This window comes from Berghia stephanieae, chromosome 6 (assembly GCF_034508935.2).
Source record: "Berghia stephanieae isolate SIO BIC M18660-M18661 chromosome 6, UCSD_Bste_1.3, whole genome shotgun sequence".
NCBI classification, from domain to species: Eukaryota; Metazoa; Mollusca; class Gastropoda; order Nudibranchia; family Aeolidiidae; genus Berghia; species Berghia stephanieae.
The window spans coordinates 8,588,964-8,612,870 of NC_088365.1; the positions used below are offsets into that span (position 1 = coordinate 8,588,964).

The 23,907-nt window shown below is 40.0% G+C and overlaps 1 protein-coding gene across 3 annotated transcripts in view; it reads left to right on the forward strand.

Moving 5' to 3' along the window:
* Positions 1 to 23,907, forward strand: part of LOC144974437 (uncharacterized) — a 38,786-nt gene that overhangs the window by 6,831 nt on the left and 8,048 nt on the right. Inside the window, exons 1-4 of one of the 3 annotated variants that reach the window (XM_078917307.1) lie at positions 13,421 to 13,739; positions 17,793 to 17,959; positions 18,621 to 18,781; positions 23,070 to 23,154. In XM_078917307.1, coding sequence (XP_078773433.1) covers positions 13,542 to 13,739; positions 17,793 to 17,959; positions 18,621 to 18,781; positions 23,070 to 23,154 — 611 coding nt within the window. In that variant the 5' untranslated portion in view covers positions 13,421 to 13,541. Of the gene's footprint in view, positions 1 to 13,420; positions 13,740 to 17,792; positions 17,960 to 18,620; positions 18,782 to 23,069; positions 23,155 to 23,907 lie in introns of those variants that run through there. The other 2 variants (XM_078917308.1, XM_078917306.1) reach the window with 2 other exon arrangements.

The following is a 23,907-nucleotide window of genomic DNA, read 5'->3' on the forward strand; positions in this document are numbered from 1 at the left end:
CAAGTTCGGTGAGCCTCACAATGCTGTTGCTGGAAATCCCTGGTAATGGATGGCGGTCGACGAAATGCCTGATGGCACGCAGTCCGTCAGGATGCGGTATGGATGTGTACAGTGCCTTCACATCCATGGTGAAAATTAGCCGTGGACGTTCATCCTGGAATCGAATTTCGTCAATGACACCAAGAGCATGGTTAGTGTCCTTGATATACGATGGCAGGGTGGGAACTATACGTTGAAATACCGCATCGAGGAACTGCGATACCTTCTCAGTGGGGCACGAGATAGCCGACACAATCGGCCTTCCAGGTGGAGTGTCAGACAATTCCCGGATCTTGTGTATCTTAGGGAGCATGTAAAAACATGGATTACCTAGGTCGCTGGGGTCGTGTTTAAGGACCTCTGCTCTACTAGGTAATTCTCCCTGCGATATCAAAGACTGGATTGTCTGGTGGACTCTGGTGTTGTTAGCAAGTGTTGGGTCCGAAGTCACTTTCTCATAAAATATCTGGTCACTCAATTGCCTGTGGCCCTCAGCTCTATAGAGCTCAGCGTCCCAAACAACTACGGCCCCTCCTTTATCAGCCGCTTTGATCACTATATCACGACGTGATCTAAGTGATCGTACGGCAGCCCATTCAAGACGGTGAGGTTAGACCTCTTGATAGGTGTGGGTCGTAGTGCCTCTATCTGTCTAAGACAAGTTTGGATAAACAGGTCGAGTGTAGGGGATTTGCCAGGACTAGGAGTCCAGTTTCTTTTACGTCGTGAGAAAGCGGCAAACGGATCCTCAGGGTCACGGTCATAGTCATGGTCACGTTCATCATCTTTGAAGTGATACTTCAAGCGTAAAATACGCATGAAGCGACGTACATCCGACTCAATGCGGGACTGGTCGGACGTTCTTCGCAGTGGGATGAACTTGAGACCTTTCCTTAAGACCGATTCCTCTGCACTGCTCAACTGGATGGTCGGGGGGACAGAAACCACCAGCCGGTGGTTGTTGTGGTTCCTACTGGGGGGGATAGCTCCAACATTATCCATCACGTGGGTGGGTTCGCTGGTGGGTGGGGTGAATTGATCGCTTCCAGACTGGTCCCCGGCTGTTGGAGGGACTCCCAAACCACCAATGGTGACTGGCTGGTTATGGGTGCCATTAAGAGCAGTGGGGCCAGAGGAAGGTTCAGTGGGTGAATCCACCGATGGGAGTGTTGCCGAATGGGAAGGGAGGTTATCGTCAAGATGTGTAATTCTGTTAGGAAAGAGAGCATCTAATTTACTGGTTTTGACATAATTTAAGCATGCATGGTAATGTTGATTACATAAATGTATGAATAACCTAATGGCTTTGTAAAGTAAATGATTATGGTAAGTACGATGCCTCAAGCATGTGGAGGATGTGTCGATGGTGTGTGTTAATTTGGATATCTGTTTGCGAAGGATGTCTGTAGTAAGTCTAAGTCGTTGCATGGCACACTTGGATTCTAATTCCAGAAACTGGGAGAACTGGGATGAGGTTAGAGAGCCTAAAGAAGGGTGGAAATGTGAAACGAATCCTTTAGGGGCCGTGCGTTTCCTAAGGCAGTACATTAAGAAATTCAAGTGGCTGCTAGCTCGAGTTTTATAGAGGGTGGCGTGGGCGAGAGTGTAGCCTACTTGAGATAGGTGGATAGGGAAAGAGGAAAGAAACGTACGAATGTCCCGTAAGGAAGAGCGCAAGAGTTGCTTGGGAGATGTATGAGGCATGGTGAAAATAGGGAAAGAGGGCGAAAGGCTAAAAGGATGAGTAAGGTAATCAATAAGTATAGGTAAACTGGAGAGGCGAGTGAATGAGAGAAAGGAAGGGAGGGATAGACTGTGGTAAGAGAGAGGTAGTGGTTGAAAACGTGGGTGTGGTGAAAAATAATGCTGAGATGTAAATGATAAGGAGAGGGAGGGGGGGGGGGGGGGGGTTAGTGTGCTAAAAGAGGTAGACTGGTAGGGGAGAAGAGTGTAAATAAATATATAAATATGAGAGTAATGAAAAGGTGATGATAGTGCAATGTTGGATAAAACTAGATTGATAAACTGAAAAGTATAATATTTAAAAAGGGCAACATATAGCAGTACAAATAAAACAGAAATAAACACTATACCTACGTAAAGTACTAGGTAACACTGATGGGGACGGTCCAAAAACACGGTATGGCAGCAGAAGTATAATTCAAGTGAATCAACGAAAAAACTCAAATGAATCAAAACGGAAAAGTAGAAAACAGTAAGGGCTGCCTGAAGCCGGTGATCGTAAAATACTAACGAAAGAGTGAAAATGGAAAGGCTTCGTATGGGAACAAAACAGACAATGGACGTTTCGGGTACAAACCCTTCGTCAGCACAACAATACACAAATAAACGTGGAAAACAAATAAAATATAATGAAAAATAACTTGTATCGTCTGTACTCAATGGTGGTTGCAGTATGAATGAAATGTTAGCGTGGCGTGGGTAGAGGATAGGGTGCCCCAGGGGGGTGATCTAATTGATAAGCAAAGGTCAGCGTCAGGGAACAGAACTTTCCAGACTATAATGGAAGATAAAAGACATATTGGTAGTAGTAGTAGTAGTAGTAGTTGTAGTAGTAGTAGTTGTAGTAGTAGTAGTAGTAGTAGTAGTAGTAGTAGTAGTAGTAGTAGTAGTAGTAGTAGTATAGTAGTAGTAGAACACTGTAGTGGAACAGTAGGGGGGGTGGGGGGTTGGAGGGGCGAGGTGAAAGGGTCACGGCGGAGGTGGGGGGGGGGGGGGTTGTTGGATGAGCGAAGGTCGAATCTTCGCGAAGGAACGATGCGATAGTAAAGTGGAATACACCAATAAATAGATAGATGGATAGGCAGATAGATAGGTAGATGGTCAGAAAAGAGGGGAGAGAAGGGAGAGAGAGAGAGAGAGAGAGAGAGAGAGAGAGAGAGAGAGAGAGAGAGAGAGAGAGAGAGAGAGAGAGAGAGAAATTAATAAAAGAAAAAAAAAATTAAAAATAAATATTTAAAAAAAAAAAAAAAAAATTAAAAAAAAAAAAATAAAAAAATAAAAAAAAAAAAAAAAAGGGGCGGGGGGGGGGGGGGTTGGTTTGAGGCGGACCGGTAGAGGGGGAATCAGAGAGAGAGAGAGGAGGGGGGGGAGGGAGAAAGAGGGAGGGGGGGGACAAAAGAAAGAAAGAAAGAAAGAAAGAAAGAAGAGAGAGAGAGAGAGAGAGAGAGAGAGAGAGAGAGAGAGAGAGAGAGAGAGAGAGAGAGAGAGAGAGAGAGGGTGGAGGGGAGGTGAGAGAGGGCGAGTAAACAGCCGAGTGATAGCTGGGTCTATATGTATATTAATGGATGAAAAAGTGGATGATTGGACACAATGAGAGAGAGCTAGGAAGGTAGATGACTATGAATCGGTGGATAATCAGTAGATAGATAGCTAGCTAGCTAGCTAGCTAGATACATAGATAGATAGATAGATAGATAGATAGATAGATAGATAGATAGATAGGTAGGTAGGTAGGTAGAGTTGTACTTTTAGTAGTATGAACAGTAGTAGTAGTAGTCGTAGTAGTAGTAGTGGTAGTAGTAGTAGTAGTAGTAGTAGTAGTAGTAGTAGTAGTAGTAGTAGTAGTAGTAGTAGTAGTAGTAGCAGTAGTAGTAATAGTAGTAGTAGTAGTAGTAGTAGTAGTAGTAGTAGTAGTAGTAGTAGTAGTAGAAGTAGTAGTAGTAGTAGTAGTAGTAGTAGTAGTAGTAGAAGTAGTAGAAGTAGTAGTAGTAGCAGCAGCAGTAGCTGTAGTGGCAGAAGTGAGAGCAGCAGTGGTGATGAATATGGGTGACGTTGACATCTAGTGGCGGTCAATCCTGGTGTTGAGTCCGCGTGGAGTCAGCGTTCCCAACAACTTGATCAGGTGAGTTTCCCTACGTCGACGGGCGAAGTGTCCGAATGGCAAAAACTGAGCACACACACACTGTACATCGCAGTGGTCTGGCAGATTGAAGTGTCTGGCCACTGCTGTGTCTGCACAGTTCGATATGTCACGCAAGTGCTGCACGAATCTGTCACCCAGCCTCTTTCCGGTCTCACCAACGTAAGCAATCCCACACAGGGAGCACGTAATCGCATAGACTAGATTACGGTCAGTGCAAGTAAACGGCCGCCTGATGTCCCAAATTTTGTCTGGAAAGCTGACTCTGTCATACTCCCACAGGTGCCCACAAGTCTTGCATCGGGGTCGCATACACGATCTGGCTTTAGGTCCATCCCTAGGTATGGGTTCCAGGCGGCTTCTGACAAGGAGATCCCTCAGGTTACGATCCCGTCGATATGCTACCAACGGGGGTTCTGAGAAAACTCTGTGGGTGTCTTCGCCCGCCTGGAGGATCCCATAGTTCTGCAATAGGATGTTCCTCACTTGATCGGCATGGGGGTGATGCGTGAGGACTAAAATGGGACGCTGTGTCTCCTGCTTCCTGGCATTGCGAGGCCTCATTGCTGCTTCTCTCGACACGAGGCTGGCTTTCCGGACAGCCTTAAGCAAAACCCTTTCGGGATATTCCCGTGCCCTAAAAAAATCGAGCATGCGATCACGTTGAAGCGCAAATTCATCATCTTCCAGACAGAGTCTCCGCAAGCGGAGTATCTGACTGAATGGGATGGAGTCTTTGCACTTCACCGGATGGGATGACCGATAGAGCAGGTAGCTGTGACTGTCCGTTTCCTTGTAGTGTACAGTGGTCCGTACTCCCGTGCTGGTCAATACAGCCTTGATGTCCAAAAAGTTCACCTCAGAGGTTGAAATCTCATAAGTGTACTCTATGGACGGGTGGAAGGAGTCCATCGCTAGGATGAACCCCTTCAACTGGCTGTGGGTCAATGACGTAATGCCGAAACAGTCGTCAATGTACCTTTTGAACAGCTCGGGGGCAGGTCCACTGTACTGATGGAAGAAGGTTTCCTCAAGGTAGCCCATGAAGAGGTTAGCATATGAGGGACCCATCTTGGTGCCCATCGCAACACCTGAGATCTGATGGAAAAATACATCATTGAACTCAAAAGTGTTGAGTGTGAGCACAAGTTCGGTGAGCCTCACAATGCTGTTGCTGGAAATCCCTGGTAATGGATGGCGGTCGACGAAATGCCTGATGGCACGCAGTCCGTCAGGATGCGGTATGGATGTGTACAGTGCCTTCACATCCATGGTGAAAATTAGCCGTGGACGTTCATCCTAGCGACCTAGGTAATCCATGTTTTTACATGCTCCCTAAGATACACAAGATCCGGGAATTGTCTGACACTCCACCTGGAAGGCCGATTGTGTCGGCTATCTCGTGCCCCACTGAGAAGGTATCGCAGTTCCTCGATGCGGTATTTCAACGTATAGTTCCCACCCTGCCATCGTATATCAAGGACACTAACCATGCTCTTGGTGTCATTGACGAAATTCGATTCCAGGATGAACGTCCACGGCTAATTTTCACCATGGATGTGAAGGCACTGTACACATCCATACCGCATCCTGACGGACTGCGTGCCATCAGGCATTTCGTCGACCGCCATCCATTACCAGGGATTTCCAGCAACAGCATTGTGAGGCTCACCGAACTTGTGCTCACACTCAACACTTTTGAGTTCAATGATGTATTTTTCCATCAGATCTCAGGTGTTGCGATGGGCACCAAGATGGGTCCCTCATATGCTAACCTCTTCATGGGCTACCTTGAGGAAACCTTCTTCCATCAGTACAGTGGACCTGCCCCCGAGCTGTTCAAAAGGTACATTGACGACTGTTTCGGCATTACGTCATTGACCCACAGCCAGTTGAAGGGGTTCATCCTAGCCATGGACTCCGTCCACCCGTCCATAGAGTACACTTATGAGATTTCAACCTCTGAGGTGAACTTTTGGACATCAAGGCTGTATTGACCAGCACGGGAGTACGGACCACTGTACACTACAAGGAAACGGACAGTCACAGCTACCTGCTCTATCGGTCATCCCATCCGGTGAAGTGCAAAGACTCCATCCCATTCAGTCAGATACTCCGCTTGCGGAGACTCTGTCTGGAAGATGATGAATTTGCGCTTCAAACGTGATCGCATGCTCGATTTTTTTAGGCACGGGAATATCCCGAAAGGGTTTTGCTTAAGGCTGCCCGGGAAAGCCAGCCTCGTGTCGAGAGAAGCAGCAATGAGGCCTCGCAATGCCAGGAAGCAGGAGACACAGCGTCCCATTTTAGTCCTCACGCATCACCCCCATGCCGATCAAGTGAGGAACATCCTATTGCAGAACTATGGGATCCTCCAGGCGGGCGAAGACACCCACAGAGTTTTCTCAGAACCCCCGTTGGTAGCATATCGACGGATCGTAACCTGAGGGATCTCCTTGTCAGAAGCCGCCTGGAACCCATACCTAGGGATGGACCTAAAGCCAGATCGTGTATGCGACCCCGATGCAAGACTTGTGGGCACCTGTGGGAGTATGACAGAGTCAGCTTTCCAGACAAAATTTGGGACATCAGGCGGCCGTTTACTTGCACTGACCGTAATCTAGTCTATGCGATTACGTGCTCCCTGTGTGGGATTGCTTACGTTGTGTGAGACCGGAAAGAGGCTGGGTGACAGATTCGTGCAGCACTTGCGTGACATATCGAACTGTGCAGACACAGCAGTGGCCAGACACTTCAATCTGCCAGACCACTGCGATGTACAGTGTGTGCGTGTGTGTGTGCTCAGTTTTTGCCATTCGGACACTTCCGCCCGTCGACGTAGGGAAACTCACCTGATCAAGTTGTTGGGAACGCTGACTCCACGCGGACTCAACACCAGGATTGACCGCCACTAGATGTCAACGTCACCCATATTCATCACCACTGCTGCTCTCACTTCTGCCACTACAGCTACTGCTGCTGCTACTACTACTACTTCTACTACTTCTACTACTACTACTACTACTACTACTACTACTACTACTTCTACTACTACTACTACTACTACTACTACTACTACTACTACTACTACTACTATTACTACTACTGCTACTACTACTACTACTACTACTGCTACTACTACTACTACTACTACTACTACTACTACTACTACTACTACTACTACTACTACTACTACTACCACTACTACTACTACGACTACTACTACTACTGTTCATACTACTAAAAGTACAACTCTACCTACCTACCTACCTATCTATCTATCTATCTATCTATCTATCTATCTATCTATCTATGTATCTAGCTAGCTAGCTAGCTAGCTATCTATCTACTGATTATCCACCGATTCATAGTCATCTACCTTCCTAGCTCTCTCTCATTGTGTCCAATCATCCACTTTTTCATCCATTAATATACATATAGACCCAGCTATCACTCGGCTGTTTACTCGCCGTCTCTCACCTCCCCTCCACCCTTTCTCTCTCTCTCTCTCTCTCTCTCTCTCCTCTCTCTCTCTCTCTTTCTTTCTTTCTTTCTTTCTTTCTTTCTTTCTTTGTCCCCCCCCCCCCCTCCACTTTCTCCCTCCCCCCCTCTCTCTCTCTCTCTGATTCCCCCTCTCTACCGGTCCGCCTCAAACCCCCCCCCCCCCCCCCCCCGCCCCCGCCCTTTTTTTTTTTTTTTATTTTTTTTTTTTTTTTTAAAATTATTTTTTTTTTTTTTTTAAATTTTTATTTTTAATTTTTTTTTTCTTTTATTTAATTTCTCTCTCTCTCTCTCTCTCTTCTCTCTCTCTCTCTCTCTCTCCCTCTCTCTCATCTCTCCTCTCTCTCTCTCCCCTCTCCTCCTCTTCTCTCCCTCTTTTCTGACCATCTACCTATCTATCTGCCTATCCATCTATCTATTTATTGGTGTATTCCACTTTACTATCGCATCGTTCCTTCGCGAAGATTCGACCTTCGCTCATCCAACAACCCCCCCCCCCCCCACCTCCGCCGTGACCCTTTCACCTCGCCCCCTCCAACCCCCCCACCCCCCCTACTGTTCCACTACAGTGTTCTACTACTACTACTACTACTACTACTACTACTACTACTACTACTACTACTACTACTACTACTACTACTACTACTACTACAACTACTACTACTACTACTACTACCAATATGTCTTTTATCTTCCATTATAGTCTGGAAAGTTCTGTTCCCTGACGCTGACCTTTGCTTATCAATTAGATCACCCCCCTGGGGCACCCTATCCTCTACCCACGCCACGCTAACATTTCATTCATACTGCAACCACCATTGAGTACAGACGATACAAGTTATTTTTCATTTTATTTATTTGTTTTTCCACGTTATTTGTGTATTGTTGTGCTGACGAAGGGTTTTTTACCCGAAACGTCCATTGTCTGTTTTGTTCCCATACGAAGCCTTTCCATTTTCACTCTATTGGGCTTAACTGCTGGTCAAAAATTATTCGCGATGGTGGTGTACGAACGAATCGGCGGTCTCAAGAAGTGGGTGAGAGAGGATCTAGTAATGACTTTGAGTTTGAAACGAATATTTTTGTGTTCGTGGATAGCTCACACGGTAGAGCCACGCTCTCACCTGCCAGGCGGAGTTGTCGTACCAATAAGGTCGCAGGTTCAAACCCCACCACCGCCGCGGAAAAAAAAAATAATAATAATAATTTTTATTCTCTATTGTCTTCTGGCACTTTTCTACTCACTTCATATCTTGTTGTTACCAACATAAGTGCCTGCTCCACTCACTTTTCTGAATTAAAAATTCACCCCATACACCGGAGCATACTCAATGTCTCAATCGTTTCTATGTTATATGTTTGTGTTGAGAATATTGGCTATTGGGCTTAACTGCTGGTCAAAAATTATTCGCGATGGTGGTGTACGAACGAATCGGCGGTCTCAAGAAGTGGGTGAGAGAGGGATCTAGTAATGACTTTGAGTTTGAAACGAATATTTTTGTGTTCGTGGATAGCTCACACGGTAGAGCCACGCTCTCACCTGCCAGGCGGAGTTGTCGTACCAATAAGGTCGCAGGTTCAAACCCCACCACCGCCGCGGAAAAAAAAAAAAAATTTTTATTCTCTATTGTCTTCTGGCACTTTTCTATTCACTTCATATCTTGTTGTTACCAACATAAGTGCCTGCTCCACTCACTTTTCTGAATTAAAAATTCACCCCATACACCGGAGCATACTCAATGTCTCAATCGTTTCTATGTTATATGTTTGTGTTGAGAATATTGGCTATTGGGCTTAACTGCTGGTCAAAAATTATTCGCGATGGTGGTGTACGAACGAATCGGCGGTCTCAAGAAGTGGGTGAGAGAGGGATCTAGTAATGACTTTGAGTTTGAAACGAATATTTTTGTGTTCGTGGATAGCTCACACGGTAGAGCCTAGTGCTGGGTCGAGTTTGAAACGATCAAATCGAGCGGGTTTTCGATCGAGTCCTCTAAAATCGAGTCGGTTTCGGGCGGGTTTCGAGTCAGTGACGTCATCGAGCAGTGATTCGTTTGAAAAAAAAAAACACGAGCATCTCGGTTTGCCACAGGAAACTTCACAGTCCCCTCCCTCTCTTATGTCTGTGGCTGGCTTGACTGCAGCTGGTTATGATGGGGGCTGCCAGATGGCCAAGTTCAAAATTGGTTACTAAGAAATGTTTTTCTATTATTATTCATTTTTTTAAAAAAATCTTTTATTTAAAAAAAAAATGAAAAGATAAGTTTTATCCAACTGTAGTCGATTGTTTTATTAATTAAAATCAATGAGTTTTTCAAGGAGTCAGGATGATTGTGGTGTTTGATAATGTGAGGTTCTATTTGACTATTTGGCCAAGAAAAAATCTGGCTGTTTGGAAGCCTTGATTTTATTTATTTTAATTAATTTTTTTTTTATGATCGTTCGTCGCATCACACGCACACACCCACACACGCACGCACACACAGGCACACACACGCACACACACACACACACACCACGCCATCAAAACTGCATCAGTTGTTGATTTGGTGATGGGGTGGCACGTCAACCCCCCCCCCCCCCCCCCCCCCCCCCCCCCCCCCCCCCCCCCCCCCCCCCCCCCCCCCCCCCCCCTCCCCCTAATCAGAGAAGGAATACAGCGATATTCACCTTGACATATTTCATATTTATGTCGCGCCAAAAGTTGTCGGGTGTAACCTACATAACCGCCCCCACCTCACATTTGTCACTGGTCGTCATCGAGGCGCGCGCTTTCTTGCTTTGTCGGTTACCTTTCATCACACATGTTCAAATCTTTATCTTATAGCCTATTTACTACTGCTATTAATTTTATTTAAACAGGTGATATTACGGTTGTTGCCTTTCCTGCTCTCGGCTTAGTTAGGTTGCTTTAAAATTTGGGCAGGAATATGAATATTTAACATTGTTACTTCCTGTTTAGTTTTTCTTTGTGTATGTATGTATGTATGTATGTGTGTGTGTGTGTGTGTGTGTGTGTGTGTGTGTGTGTGTCTGTTGTTGTTGTTGTGGCTGTTGTTGTTTTGTTGAGTTTTGGGGTTTTTTTTTGTTTTGGTTTTTTTTTTTTTTTTTTTTTGGGGGGGGGGGGGGTGCTTTTCTGACATCCAAACACCAAACCCGAGACTATTTATTTATTTACATTTAGTTACTTTGTTTGGTTTCTTTTTTTTCTCTTCATTTTGTTGTGTTTTTTTTTGGTGTTTTTTTTTTTGTTTTGTTTGTTTTTGTTTCCTTTTTTTGGGAATGGGAAGAAGGGGTAGTTTTATCCTTAGTCTTTTTAAAAGATGTATGGGATTACCTAACTTGGAACGCACAATAGGGATCGGCGTCGTTTCTGAGTTCAGTCAATTTGTTTTTAATTTTTTTTATTGCTCAGTCCATTAAAGTGGAAGTAGGTATGTAGCTGGGTGGACGCTATTTTAGATCAACGGAAAGCACTTTTCGATTTACTAGCATCCTATTAAAAGTTTGGGGTCCCAATAGCTCAGTAGGTAGTGCACTCGCTTAACATGCAAGGGAACCGAGCTCGATTCCGGGTGAAGTAGATACATATATTCTGACCCCTTGTCTACCTAGTAGTGATTGGGAAGCAAAGTCTGTTAAATCTGGCGGAAAGTTCCTTGCGATAGACTAATGGGCAATTGCTTTCGTAAGTTTTCCGATATGGAAACCGGACTGAACTCCGGCTTCATCGGGCCCAATAGCTCTGAAGAAGTACTTTTTAAAAAAAAGATTAAAAGCATGCATTTGTTGCGATCCTTAATGTTGTGATTATTAGTTGTTCTGTGGCTCAGCGGTAAGGTGTCTCTTCTTGTCATAAATCAAGCGATGTTAAGCGTTGTAAGTGGTCGAGTGGGTGACAGTGATCCTGGAAAATTCTGATCCCGAAGTTAAGTCCTTGTGTAAGGCACTTACCACACATTACTTTACTCGACTCAGGTGTGAATGTATAACTATCTATAAGCAGTGACGGATACTATTAAGAGTTTTAGTACAAAAAAGACCCGAAACAGGCGACTGGTATTTTATGAAATGGATGTAGGTTTGTATGGCCTGCTAGGGGGAAAATTGAATTATTATGAAGTTCATTGATCCGTGGAAATGAGCTTTGAATTCATACACCTGCTTGACCACTCCGATTCCAATATAAACGACTGATTAATGTTCCCATATTATAAACTATAGTTAGCTGAAAATCTTTCTCTGTCGGGTCCCCAAAAGTATGGAATAAATTAGACAAAGAAATCAAAGACGCTCCCGAGCTTTAATAATTTTATGATTCTTTTGAAACTATTCCTTTTCAGATAAGTTAGCAATAGTATTTGTTTTGTTTTTTTCCTAGGTATGGTCTTTTAGGAGCAATTTGTGAATTCTGCGAGCTGTTTTGATTGATGATTACATTAACATGTGTTGATATTTATTTTATTAAGGTGATGATGATGCTGGGCTGCTGCTCCTGCTGATAATGATGGTGAAGATAAATAAATTATAAAAATAATGATAAATAAAATTCCCGTTATTCATCCCATAGGGGAGGTTTTTCTCTACGGTCTATTCTAAGGGAAGACTGGAATAACCCAGGCGTCAGCCACAGTGCAGCGCCGCAAATTGAGCTAGGACGAGGTGACTTGCTCAAGGCCACACAGTGCAGCGGCGGGTGATCGAACTCGGTACCTTTGGGGTGCGAACCAAAGACCGAACCGCTGAGCCACGCTGCCCCTAATGATGATGATGATGATGATGATGATGATGATGATGATGATGGGAACTAACAAATTACACAGGCATCTAACATTGAAACATTCCATATTCAAAGCTAACGTTTTACTTTACTGTAGGGTAGTGTTCATTGATAGATGGATGCGTGTGTGTCATAGAAATAGCCATAGTGTCTGTCTGTCTGTCTGTCTGTGTGTGTGTGTGTGTGTGTGTGTGTGATATTCAACCTTTAGTAGGTTTAATGAAGTCTTGTCACACACGCGTGATACACCTACACGAATTTCCCTGCCACCCAGACACACTAACATCTGACAAGAAATGAGGGCTGTGGAAGAACCACAGACTACCGTGTGCAAACGTTGGCGATTGGTATCGGATGGCAAACTGTGATCGTTTGATATGATTCGAAACACTCGTTACTCGTTACCCCTCAACTCGCTCGGATCGTGATCGTCTCAAGTCTCAAGATCGTCTCAAGCTCGTCTCAAGTCTCAAGATCGTCTCAAGCTCGTCTCTACTCGTCAACTCGAATGATCGTTTTATCAACTCGCTCTTCCGGAATTGAGATCGGACGGTGACTCGTGGCTTCGCGCTCGGATGTCGATCGAGTAAAAGCGATCGAATAACCCAACACTAGTAGAGCCACGCTCTCACCTGCCAGGCGGAGTTGTCGTACCAATAAGGTCGCAGGTTCAAACCCCACCACCGCCGCGGAAAAAAAAAAAAAAATTTTTATTCTCTATTGTCTTCTGGCACTTTTCTATTCACTTCATATCTTGTTGTTACCAACATAAGTGCCTGCTCCACTCACTTTTCTGAATTAAAAATTCACCCCATACACCGGAGCATACTCAATGTCTCAATCGTTTCTATGTTATATGTTTGTGTTGAGAATATTGGCTATTGGGCTTAACTGCTGGTCAAAAATTATTCGCGATGGTGGTGTACGAACGAATCGGCGGTCTCAAGAAGTGGGTGAGAGAGGGATCTAGTAATGACTTTGAGTTTGAAACGAATATTTTTGTGTTCGTGGATAGCTCACACGGTAGAGCCACGCTCTCACCTGCCAGGCGGAGTTGTCGTACCAATAAGGTCGCAGGTTCAAACCCCACCACCGCCGCGGAAAAAAAAAATAATTTTTATTCTCTATTGTCTTCTGGCACTTTTCTATTCACTTCATATCTTGCTATAAATAGAATACTCATCCGGAAGTCGTATTGTGACCCGGATATAGTTACTGAGTTCAGATAAAAACGATAACCGAATCAAACCAAGCAGTGTTTACATTACAAATTGAAGTTCTTATTCCTTAGTGATTTGGGAACTACTTTAGATATTCTATCTTAAACAGTTCTTAACAATGGGCAAAAACTGTCAATGGGGCCTTTGTAATAGCGACAGTCGATATCCTGAGAGGTCAGAAGGCGTACAATTTATTCCCTTTATCAAACCATGGGTCGATAAACCACGGTGTGAGCGCTGGATCAGAGCTTGCGCTCGTCCTCACTATCAGCTTAATTTTGCCAACATCAACAAGGACCGTTACATCTGTTCTAAGGTAAAGTTCAGCTTCAGAACAGAACGGTTTGTAATTCAAGGTTCTATTTGAATGTAGAGCAGTGGAAGGACTTCCGTAGTTTCACAACACGGCCTAGGGGACTAGAGTCTACTATCTAACTTGGATATCTGTGGCTGGCTGAGGCTGAGAATCGAGAAAACCCGGAAGGTTGACGGTTGACTCATAAATTATATGCAGCGTTGTAAACTACATCATCTCTCTGATCATTTACCACGTAAAATGTCTTTAAATGTCTATTCTGGGTGGGGTTCCTACCTCCCATAGCGGGCAGGGAGGTACTTGCTGTGACTTCTATCCCCTCTTATCTGTTTTCCAATTGCTTTCTGTCTTTGTCTTGGAATGAGATTGCTTGGTTTTGTCCTGACCTTGGTCGGAGTCCTTGGCTGAGAGGGAAACAGTCGAATATATAGTTATAGTTTTGGGAGATGATATTTTTTTCCTTGTAAATCATCTCTCTGTTATGCATTGTATTATGTTTAGTTTACATATTATATTATATGATTAGTAAACATGTGAGTGTATTCCTCTTAGTTGGGACCTGTGCTTGTGTCTGGATGAGACATTTAGTGATCTCAAACTAAGTACACTGATGGTGTGCTCTTGGAATCTACATCTGTTCCCTATTTGAACCAATTCCCCTTTGTCTGCCTTATTCTTGGATGCTTTAATTGTAATTCTAGAACTTTTTACTATCCCATTTTCTTCCTTTTTACTGGCGCTGATATGACCTAAATGTGTTGCAAGCGCCGTAAAACCCCTAAAAACAAAACAAAAACAAACAATGTCTATTAGTATTAGAACCCTAGTTATGCATTTTTTACTGAATAAAATTTGTTCCTGTGGAGACCAGAGAAAATCGAGTTTAGGCTTAGGTTTAAACTTTTACCTTTTATTTCTTACTGATACTGAAATATCATGATTGTCATCAACAGATACTGCATTTTAAAAAAACATTATTAGATAGAATAGACATCTTTGGTGAAACGTAATGAAAAAAAAATTCTTTAAAACAAAGTTTTTTTGTTTTTTTTCGCGTTTTTTTTCCCCTCTACTTTAATTTCAGATATACAAACATTCATATTTTGGGAGGCCTTCCGAAAGCTCCTCTTGCTAAGGGAACAACTCAAATATCCCCTCAAGTAACCCTAAGGAAAAAGAAAACCTAGTACCTTTAACTAACCCTAATACTAATAGGAAAAACAAACACCCTAGCACCTTTACTAAGACTTATGACTAACTGTAATAGAAAAAAACCCCAAAAAACCTCCGACCTTGAGCTAACCCTAATAGAAAAAAAACCTAGACTGCTTTCAATACTTCACAAAACAAAATGGCAACGGAAAACCAAAACAATGGTCGTACTAGGGAAGTTTAAACTTTCACCATTCTATCAAGGTTTGTTCTACAGTTTTAAAAAATGCTACTACTACTACTATATATTGACAAATTGAATAAATAAAAGCATGACAGAAGATGCACCGTGAAAATACAAATTGAAAGAAATGCTAGCATGAGGAGCTTTCGGAAGGCCTCCCCAGATTTTTTCATTGTTCCGCATGGAGAGCTGACAAAATAAGAAAAAGGGAGACCTTCTGAGAAAGCTCCTCAGGAAGCAAACCCAAATATTCCCTCAACTAACCTTAAGAAAAAATAAAACCTAGTACCTTTAACTAACCCTAATAGGAAAAACAAATAAAAACACCCTAGTGCCTTTACTAAGACCTATAACTATCCCGAATAGAAAAAAAAATTCCTCCGACCTCGAGCTTACCCTAATAAAAAACAAACTAGGACTCCTTTGCATTTACCTTTCAATTCTTCAAAAAACAAAATGGTGGCGGATAACCAAAACAAGGTCATGTTAGGAAATTTTAAACTTTCACTAATCTATCAAGGTTTGTTCTAGTTTCTTGAGTTTTTAAAATGCTACTATGTATTGACAAATTGAATAAATAAACACCTGACAAAAGATCCTGGTGAAAATACTAATTGAAAGAGATGCAAGACTGATGAGCTCTCGGAAGGCCTCCCAAGAAAAATATTTCTTATTTCATTAGTTTTCAAGATATCATACACACATCACGATGAGCTAGTCAGTAAACTTTTTATACCATTACTCAGATATAAGTATAATTATGTTATATTTAGATTACTGCCAAGAGAAAAAATAATTAAAACTACAGTAACCTAACAATTGAACACGTAGACCATCACTGATTACGGTCAAAGTAAAAATGTTGTGACAGATTATTTAAAATTGTATTTGAAGCATAATTTGATATTAGAATTTCTGGGTGGGGTTCCTTACCTCCCATAGTGGGCAGGGAGGCACTCACTGTGTCTTCTATCCCCTTATATCTGTTTTCCAACATGATTTCTGTCTTTGTCTTGGAATGAGATTTTACATGGTTTTGTCCAGGCCCTGGCTGGATACCCTAGCTGGCAGGGAAACAGTCAAATGTATAGTTAGAGTTTTGGGAGATGACTTTATCAGTCGCCATCTTAAATAACTTGTCCTTAGAGACGTAAATCTTCCAGTGTAATAAATAATGTGTAATAAATGAATCAATAAATGTAATGCTGTAAACTTTGTAAAAAGATAATATTTAATAAGATTGTAAAGACATTCTGATTTGTAGTGAATGGAAAGCTGTGTGAAAATCCTTTCGTTTGATGTGTAAACATGATAAGGTTGGGTATGTAAACATGTTGAAATCTGAAACAGCTCAAAGTTCAGCTGCAAAAATCTAGCTATTTAATCCGAATTTTGCAACTGACATGTCTTACAAAATCTAAATATAAACACATCTCCTTTTATTTTCAAGCTTTAATACAATCATGAATCGATTCTTAAATGGTTGAAGAAGCATTATTCACAAAAATTAAAAATTCACTTTATCTTCGATTTTGGCTTGCCGCAACCTTCCTGCTTTTCTCAGCCAGCTGCACAGATATCGCTCTTTTGGGAGTTTGTTAGTTAACAAAAATTCTTAATAGATTCATTCTCCAGTTAGAGCAATTGCAGAGATCATCTTTTTTTTGGTAGGGGTATTATAGTACCGGTTTTCCACTCCTCTGTTATTTTCTCCTCTTTCCAGATTTCCTTGCATAATTTGAGCATCAGATTTATAGTTCACAGACCAGCATATTTTATCATTTTAAGGATGAATGCCACCTAGCCCTGGTGCTCGATAGTTTTTTGGTGTTAATTGCCATTTGTATTTCCTGTTCTGTTTTTGGTCCTGTATCTATTTCTTCTTTTGATTTCCATTTCTTTCCCTTTCATTTTTTGGATGGATTGATAGAATATTGACATGACGCTTATTCGACATTTTACCTCGGTCCTTTACTGTAGTGAGTTGGGTTCTTTTTGTTTTTATTCTCCAATGTAGAATGATACAGCTAAACTTCGCTATACTGCCACCTGTTATTCTGCTAACCTCATTATCTTCCACTAAATGACAGGCTTTGGTCATTTTCACGATACATAAATATTGTGGAGGGGTCCCGATAGCTCAGTTGGTAGAGTACTGGCTTCACAAGCAAAGTGACCTAGATCAATCCTTGGTGGAGTCAAGATTATTTATTTTTTTACTTCCCTGTCCACGCAGCAGTGATTGGGTAGCTGGGTCTGTTAGATCTGATATAAAGTACTTTGCAATAGACTAGCATCCTATCCAAAGGGTAGCAAGCGATTGCTATTGTCTGTTTCAGTACCATAGATACCAGGATAAACTCTGGCTCCATGGGCCTCGTGGCTCTGAAGGACTATGTTTTTCTTTAATATCTATATTGTTTTTCTGCCAAATTTCGGCCCTAGCACAACTGGCGATGTAGTGAAGGTGGGATAGATTTAAGATGACTTTAATAGTCTGAGCTATTAATTTGGCAATAAGATGGGCAGATTAGTAGTATTAGTATTACATAAGAGGGAGGGTTGTGGTTGTACCATGATAAATTAGAAAAGACTTTTGTATTGAAGCTCATACATATAATAATTACTCCTGATTTTTTTCTTTTCTTCTTCTCCAGCACTTCCGAGATGGCAAGCCAACAGAGAGATTCCCTGATCCTGAACCAGCACAGTCGAGTTATGGATTGGAAACTGAGGTCCCAAAGCCATTAGCAAAGTTAAGCCCGAGCAAATGCTTGCTTCAACCCCTGGGGATGAAGGATTCTAATCTTAGAAAGTTATTAGAGTGAGTTTATGATATCTCTATCTCCCAATCTTGTAGGTGAGCCTAGCTGGTATGGCCATTTTTCTGGGCAGTAACATTGATAAATCATCAGGAATTTGGCTATTTTCTGATTACAGTCACCTTGATACAAGGAGCTTGGATCCAACAAAGTAAAAGATCCTCTTTTTACTGTTTTATTAATAAACATCACTTATGGCTTCCACATTTAACGAAAGTTCAGATTCAACAAAATTAGACTGCTGGTACTAGCAATTTTGTTGATTTGAACGATCAATGTGTTTGTCAGTCCGAAAATATTGTAGGTACTGAGTTTACGATTTATCATTTTTATCAGGTTAAAATATTTTGTTCATAACCAACCAAAGATAGCAGAAAATTTTGCATTTGCTCTTGTCTGAAATAGAGTTTAAAATGAAAATCTGTCATATCAGCAATAAGAGTAAAATTTTACCAAGGGGGATTGGAAAGCTTGCGTTCAGATATGGCAAAAATTTTGTGTAATTCCACCAAAGGCTCATAATCAATTATTCTGATGTTAAATGTCGTAGTGCACAGACACAGAGGCTTATTTAAAAGCTTTTATAGTTCTAGACAATTTGTTATAAAAAGGCGATATCCATGTTTTTTAAGTCGTATGTTACATTTGCATATTGCTTTCTAGACAGGGACATCCGAGGACACCTAATCCCGAAGTAGCTGACCTTGAAAATGGATCTGAACCACGCCTTATGGATATTGATGAGATCAAAAAGGAACCGGAGACCAATGACTCAGAAAATGAGCAAAGGATTGAAAATGAGCAAAGGATCGCTCCAGATATAGGTATGAATCAATAAATTCAAAGGCTCCTACCTTTCTGCTATTGCAGAATCATTCCACATAAATTGGTCTGCATTCTGTGATTCCGCATTCAAGGCAAAAATTCTACGTTTCAATAGATGGAATTTTAAAAAAAAATCATATCCAGTAAAAGCATCTGAGAGATATTTATGGCTTTCACTCCACCGGTGTGTGGTTCGAATTTTGGAGCAGTGAGATCCTCTCAAGACATATTTTAATCAGAAATTTTCAGGTGTCAAAAATTTGCTAGGTTGGTTAGAATCACCAATTTCTTTTCTTGCACAACCTCAAAATTGTACTGCCTTTTTCTTAAAGTAAACCTGCTAATTTTCACTTCTGCGAATCTTGTGTTTCAAAATCAGGAACCTCAAATACACAGAATGAGCAGCATTATTGAAGAGTTGATCACAGATTTACTGGTCAGATTTGTATAACCTGAAACAGTTGCTAATGCAGTGAATGTATTCAAATTTTATTCCGATATGCATAATAAACCAGATTTCACTTAAGAGTTGGTTTTAGGCACAGAGACCCAACAATATTTGGGCTGTTTGAAGACAAACAATATATCAAAGGCACAATTAGATGTTTTCATCTCTGATGTGAGAGGATTTTTCTCTCAGTCACTGAATTACATTCTTTAAAAATTTCCGTTCACAAACGAATTCATTGATGATACTATAGTTATGGATTTGACCAAACATTTGTTGATAAAATTTTCCATGCTAGAGTATTTCATCAATAGGTTTCCTTTTGTTCCAAAGGGAGAAGGTGGAAAAAATAAGTTACAAGTGGAATTTATGAAATATTGAAGTGATCCGAAGATCAATGATATTGAGGAAAAAAGAAGAAAGTGTTGATAGGCAATGGCATGAGATATGGAGCATTCCTAATTTGGATGGACTGTTTACCTTTAACCTGCTGATATCCCTTGATTCCATCGATGCTGAGCTTTCGGTGATTTATTTACTTCAGATCGAATAACGCCAATTTGTTCACACTTTTGTAAAATTTGTTGAATTTGTTCACATTTCGTCTGCATAGTGCATTTCCTGGTATAGAATTTGACTCAGATGTTGATGTTTATATTGGCATGATGATGATACAATAATAATAATAATAATAATACACACTTATACAGCGCTCATTCTCGTGTAAAACATAAGCTCTGGGCACTTTACAAGATAAATTATCAATTTTGAAAAAAAAAAAAAAAAGAATTCATAGGCAAATCAAGGGTTTAAGGAAGAATATCTCCATGAAACTGATTGATCTAGTATAGTAATGTAGAAACTGACTCAGATCAAGCCAATAGTGATAATGTTTGATAGTCAGAGGATAGAACTAGATCAAAATCTCATGTGAAACGAAGAAGTGGGCATGACTCAGATTGGGTTTTGGAGGTGTTGGATGGGGATGAATCCATAAATCTTTAAAAAAGCATTATGGATTTTGATGCTAATGTAAAGTACAGTGTTGGTGTTTCGAAGAATGTGCATGAACGTAATGACTTTATTATAAATCACCCTTTGTTCTCCAAGTATGTCACATTTTTCCTCCATCGTCTCATTTTTTGTTTCTTTTTACATTGTTACATTACATAAACTAAAAAGTAAGAAAGAAATAAAACAAAACCTGAATAATGTTTTTAAAAATACCAATTTTATTCAATCATCTATCATTTTCTACCATAAAACAACATTTGTCAGCTTTTTTAAAAACTATAACAAAGGCATTCACTATCAAACAATGGTAAAATTTTGCATATAACGAGAATTTTTGCATCTTCAATTATTTGAATATGTAGCTTGTCCACCCACTTGGCCATCATGTGTTTTATCTCGTCTAATTCCGAAGTTATGATTTTTAAACTGAAACTACACACTTTTCCTGAGATTTTCCAAAAACTGTATAGCACAGAGGACTACATAGGAAGCATAGGGCTCAGCAGGTTAAGGGTTATAATTTCCCAACCTAACTAAAGTCATGGTTTGACTCTGATGCCTCGAATATTCTAATGCAGATGTAGAATGGATTATTAGCTTAGACAAGTTTCCGGCCAACTCTTTCCACTAAGACTGTGCATGGGTGCAAGAGTGCCGGCCGATTGGATTACCGAAAAAAACGTCGCCGGCTTTTTGTGATTTGGATTTGATTGATTTTTTTTTTTTTTAATTTTTTAGTTTATTTTTGTATATTTTAAAATTGTGCAACTTGTGACAAGAAACTTAACAAATTACTGCATTACAACCTTTCAATTAAACATACAACAATTGTGGACTACTATTATGAAGACTAGATGCTGAGAACAAGACTTCAAATGACAAGGTAAGTCCGTGAATCTGGCAGGCTTTTTCAGATTATATGTCTGATCATAAGTAGACTTGCAGGCTTTTTGAGGTCCAGTTGCTTGCACCCATGACTGTGTCAGCTTTAGTTATTCAAAAGATTAACATGGTGTCAAGGGGCTCGGTTTGCATTAAACAATCCTTTTCTCCAACTCTTATTTCTAAGCCAAAAAAGGGCTTATTCTCAGGGCTGTAATCATTAAAAGGTTAATTTTGTAAAGTTACTCATTTTTATTTCAATTTAATTCTTGCATTTGGATATGCATCTATATTATATTGTTTAATTTCTGGATTGTGGATTTATTAGAACCTGTATTGTTCTTTATCATTTCACTGGATTGTAAACTTTTACACAGTTTATATTGTTTTATTGGAGTACTTTTGGATTGTCTACATTATCCGAAACAAAGCAATGTCATAGTCAATTACGGTAAGTTGATTCCGCTTTTTGGTCTCAAATTCTGCTTTTTTGTCTTCTGATTCCTCTTTGGGGCTATTGGGGGTAGGAGCCTCTGAATAAATATTCATATGTACTCGGTATATTTTTTTGGAAATGGTTGAGTTATATGATTTGATAGAATATGTAATAACTGATAATTAAAGTTGCAAATATATTATTTTGAAAAATTATTGATAATAATTGTTATGCATAACCTGCATGTCAAGTTAAAGACAAGCTGTTAGGGCTCTCTTGTGTACTTATTTACTTTCTGATTACCAAATTGTTATGGTCTCTTTGTTGTGATGGAAATACTGTCAAATCACAGCTGAAATATTCTCCATTGCAACAATGTCAAAATATGCCCGTAATTGGGGTCGTAAATCAGAATTGTAAATATGTCCTGGATAGATCCCTTTTGATCACGAAATAAAGTTATCAACTCTTAGTGTCTTTGGACAAACTTGTTTTTCTTTTTTATTCATATCATGTTAAATTCTTCGTAACCTTTTATCGTATTTGTCAATGGTCATATTCTAAATCTTTTGTAAATTGTTGGAGAGATGAAAGGAATACTACTGAGCCTATAGCCTGAGTTGTTAGATTTGCATATATATCCAAATAGGTTAAGGACTTTAAATTGGCAATTTAAATTTTTAAAATTTATTTTTTTCATTTTGTTGCTTTTGGGTGGAGAGAGGTTTTGAGTCAGAAACATTTTGGTGTTTGGTATATTTTGTTAACAAGCTTTTCCATTCATTTTTGTACATTATAATTTACAGTTTCACATTTTCTAGTAGCATAGTATAACTACAAGTTTCAGTTCATGAAAAGAAATCGTGATTTCTATCATACTGGTGTAGATCAGAATTTTGATGGTGATAGAGCGTATTCAAGGGTTCAAATTCGACATAACCTGCACAATCCTAAAAAAAAAAGAAAATTCAGATTTAAAAATAAAAAAGAAAGTAAAAGAAAATTTGACAAAAATACTTTTTAGTAAATGATAGATTTAAAAATAAATTAAACTTTTTTTTTATCCATTGTTTTTCACTCAATAGACATTATATGCATAGACATTTAAACAACTTTCTGTTTCTTATATCAACAGTGTAAAGTTTTCAATGGTGAATGGATTTTTACATACTCTTAGATTTCTTTACACTGTGATATACTCCAGTTGTTTTGGTATCATTATTGTATTGGACAGCAGAAAACAAAATGCCCCTTTAAAATAATTGCATCATGCAAGCTGTTGAATTTTGATGAGCCCAAAATATTGGTACATTCATCAACTTTGTAAATATGTGCGCCTAGGTTAGATTTTCTTTTTTTTTAGTGAATGTCACGTTTTTTAACCCCTTGGTGGACATATTGACTTATCTTTTGCTTTCTTTCTTTTTTTTTTTTTTTTTTTTTTTTCTTCCTTAAATATTAGGTATACTTTATTTTTACTTATTCTATTTTTGGTAATCTTAATCAGAGGAATGCAGGTTGAAACCGAGAATTGTCTCTCCAGCAGAAGTCTTCTCCAACCCAGTGAAAAGAAGAGAGAGAACAACTTACAAGTATGAATTAAAAGTTTCAAGTTGCATTTCAATGGGTCTGACTCTAACCATGCAAGTGCCATGTGCGTTAAATAAATTTCATTCTTTAAAAAACAATTTTTTAGCTTATATTTAAGTCCAACATCTTCCCTACTTTTATGACAACAGAGACCAACCACGCTTTTTATATTTTGCGGGAATAGTCATGTGATTTAAACACACATAAGTGCAATTACAGAAGCCTCACTATTTTATTTTTATTTTTAATTTCGAAATCACCTCTCTAGCACTTACACATTTAGAGTCAGACACCCTCAATATATAAGTTTATTCTGTAAATATCTTTTGCAAAAAAGAACAAAAAGTTTTACCACTACTACCACCATCATCTCTACTACTACCTCTACTTCTACTACTACTACTACTACTACTACTACTACTACTACTACTACTACTTCTACTACTACTACTACTACTATGACTACTGCTACTACTACTACTACTTCTATGACTATTGTGTGCTTCAGTTAGTTTTAAAAGAAATACAAGACACCTTCACTTACTAGTAGCATTTATTTATTTATCCTGAATCTCTTTACAACGAAATTTACTTTTCCAATACATTATATGTTCGCCGATGACAGCCTCTGATTTCATGTCATTTAGACCCAGAACGACGCAGAAATATTACTATTACAGAATGATCTTGACTCACTTCTATCATAAGCACATATTAGTTTTACAACCAAAAAATTTGAGCTTTTATATAGCGCA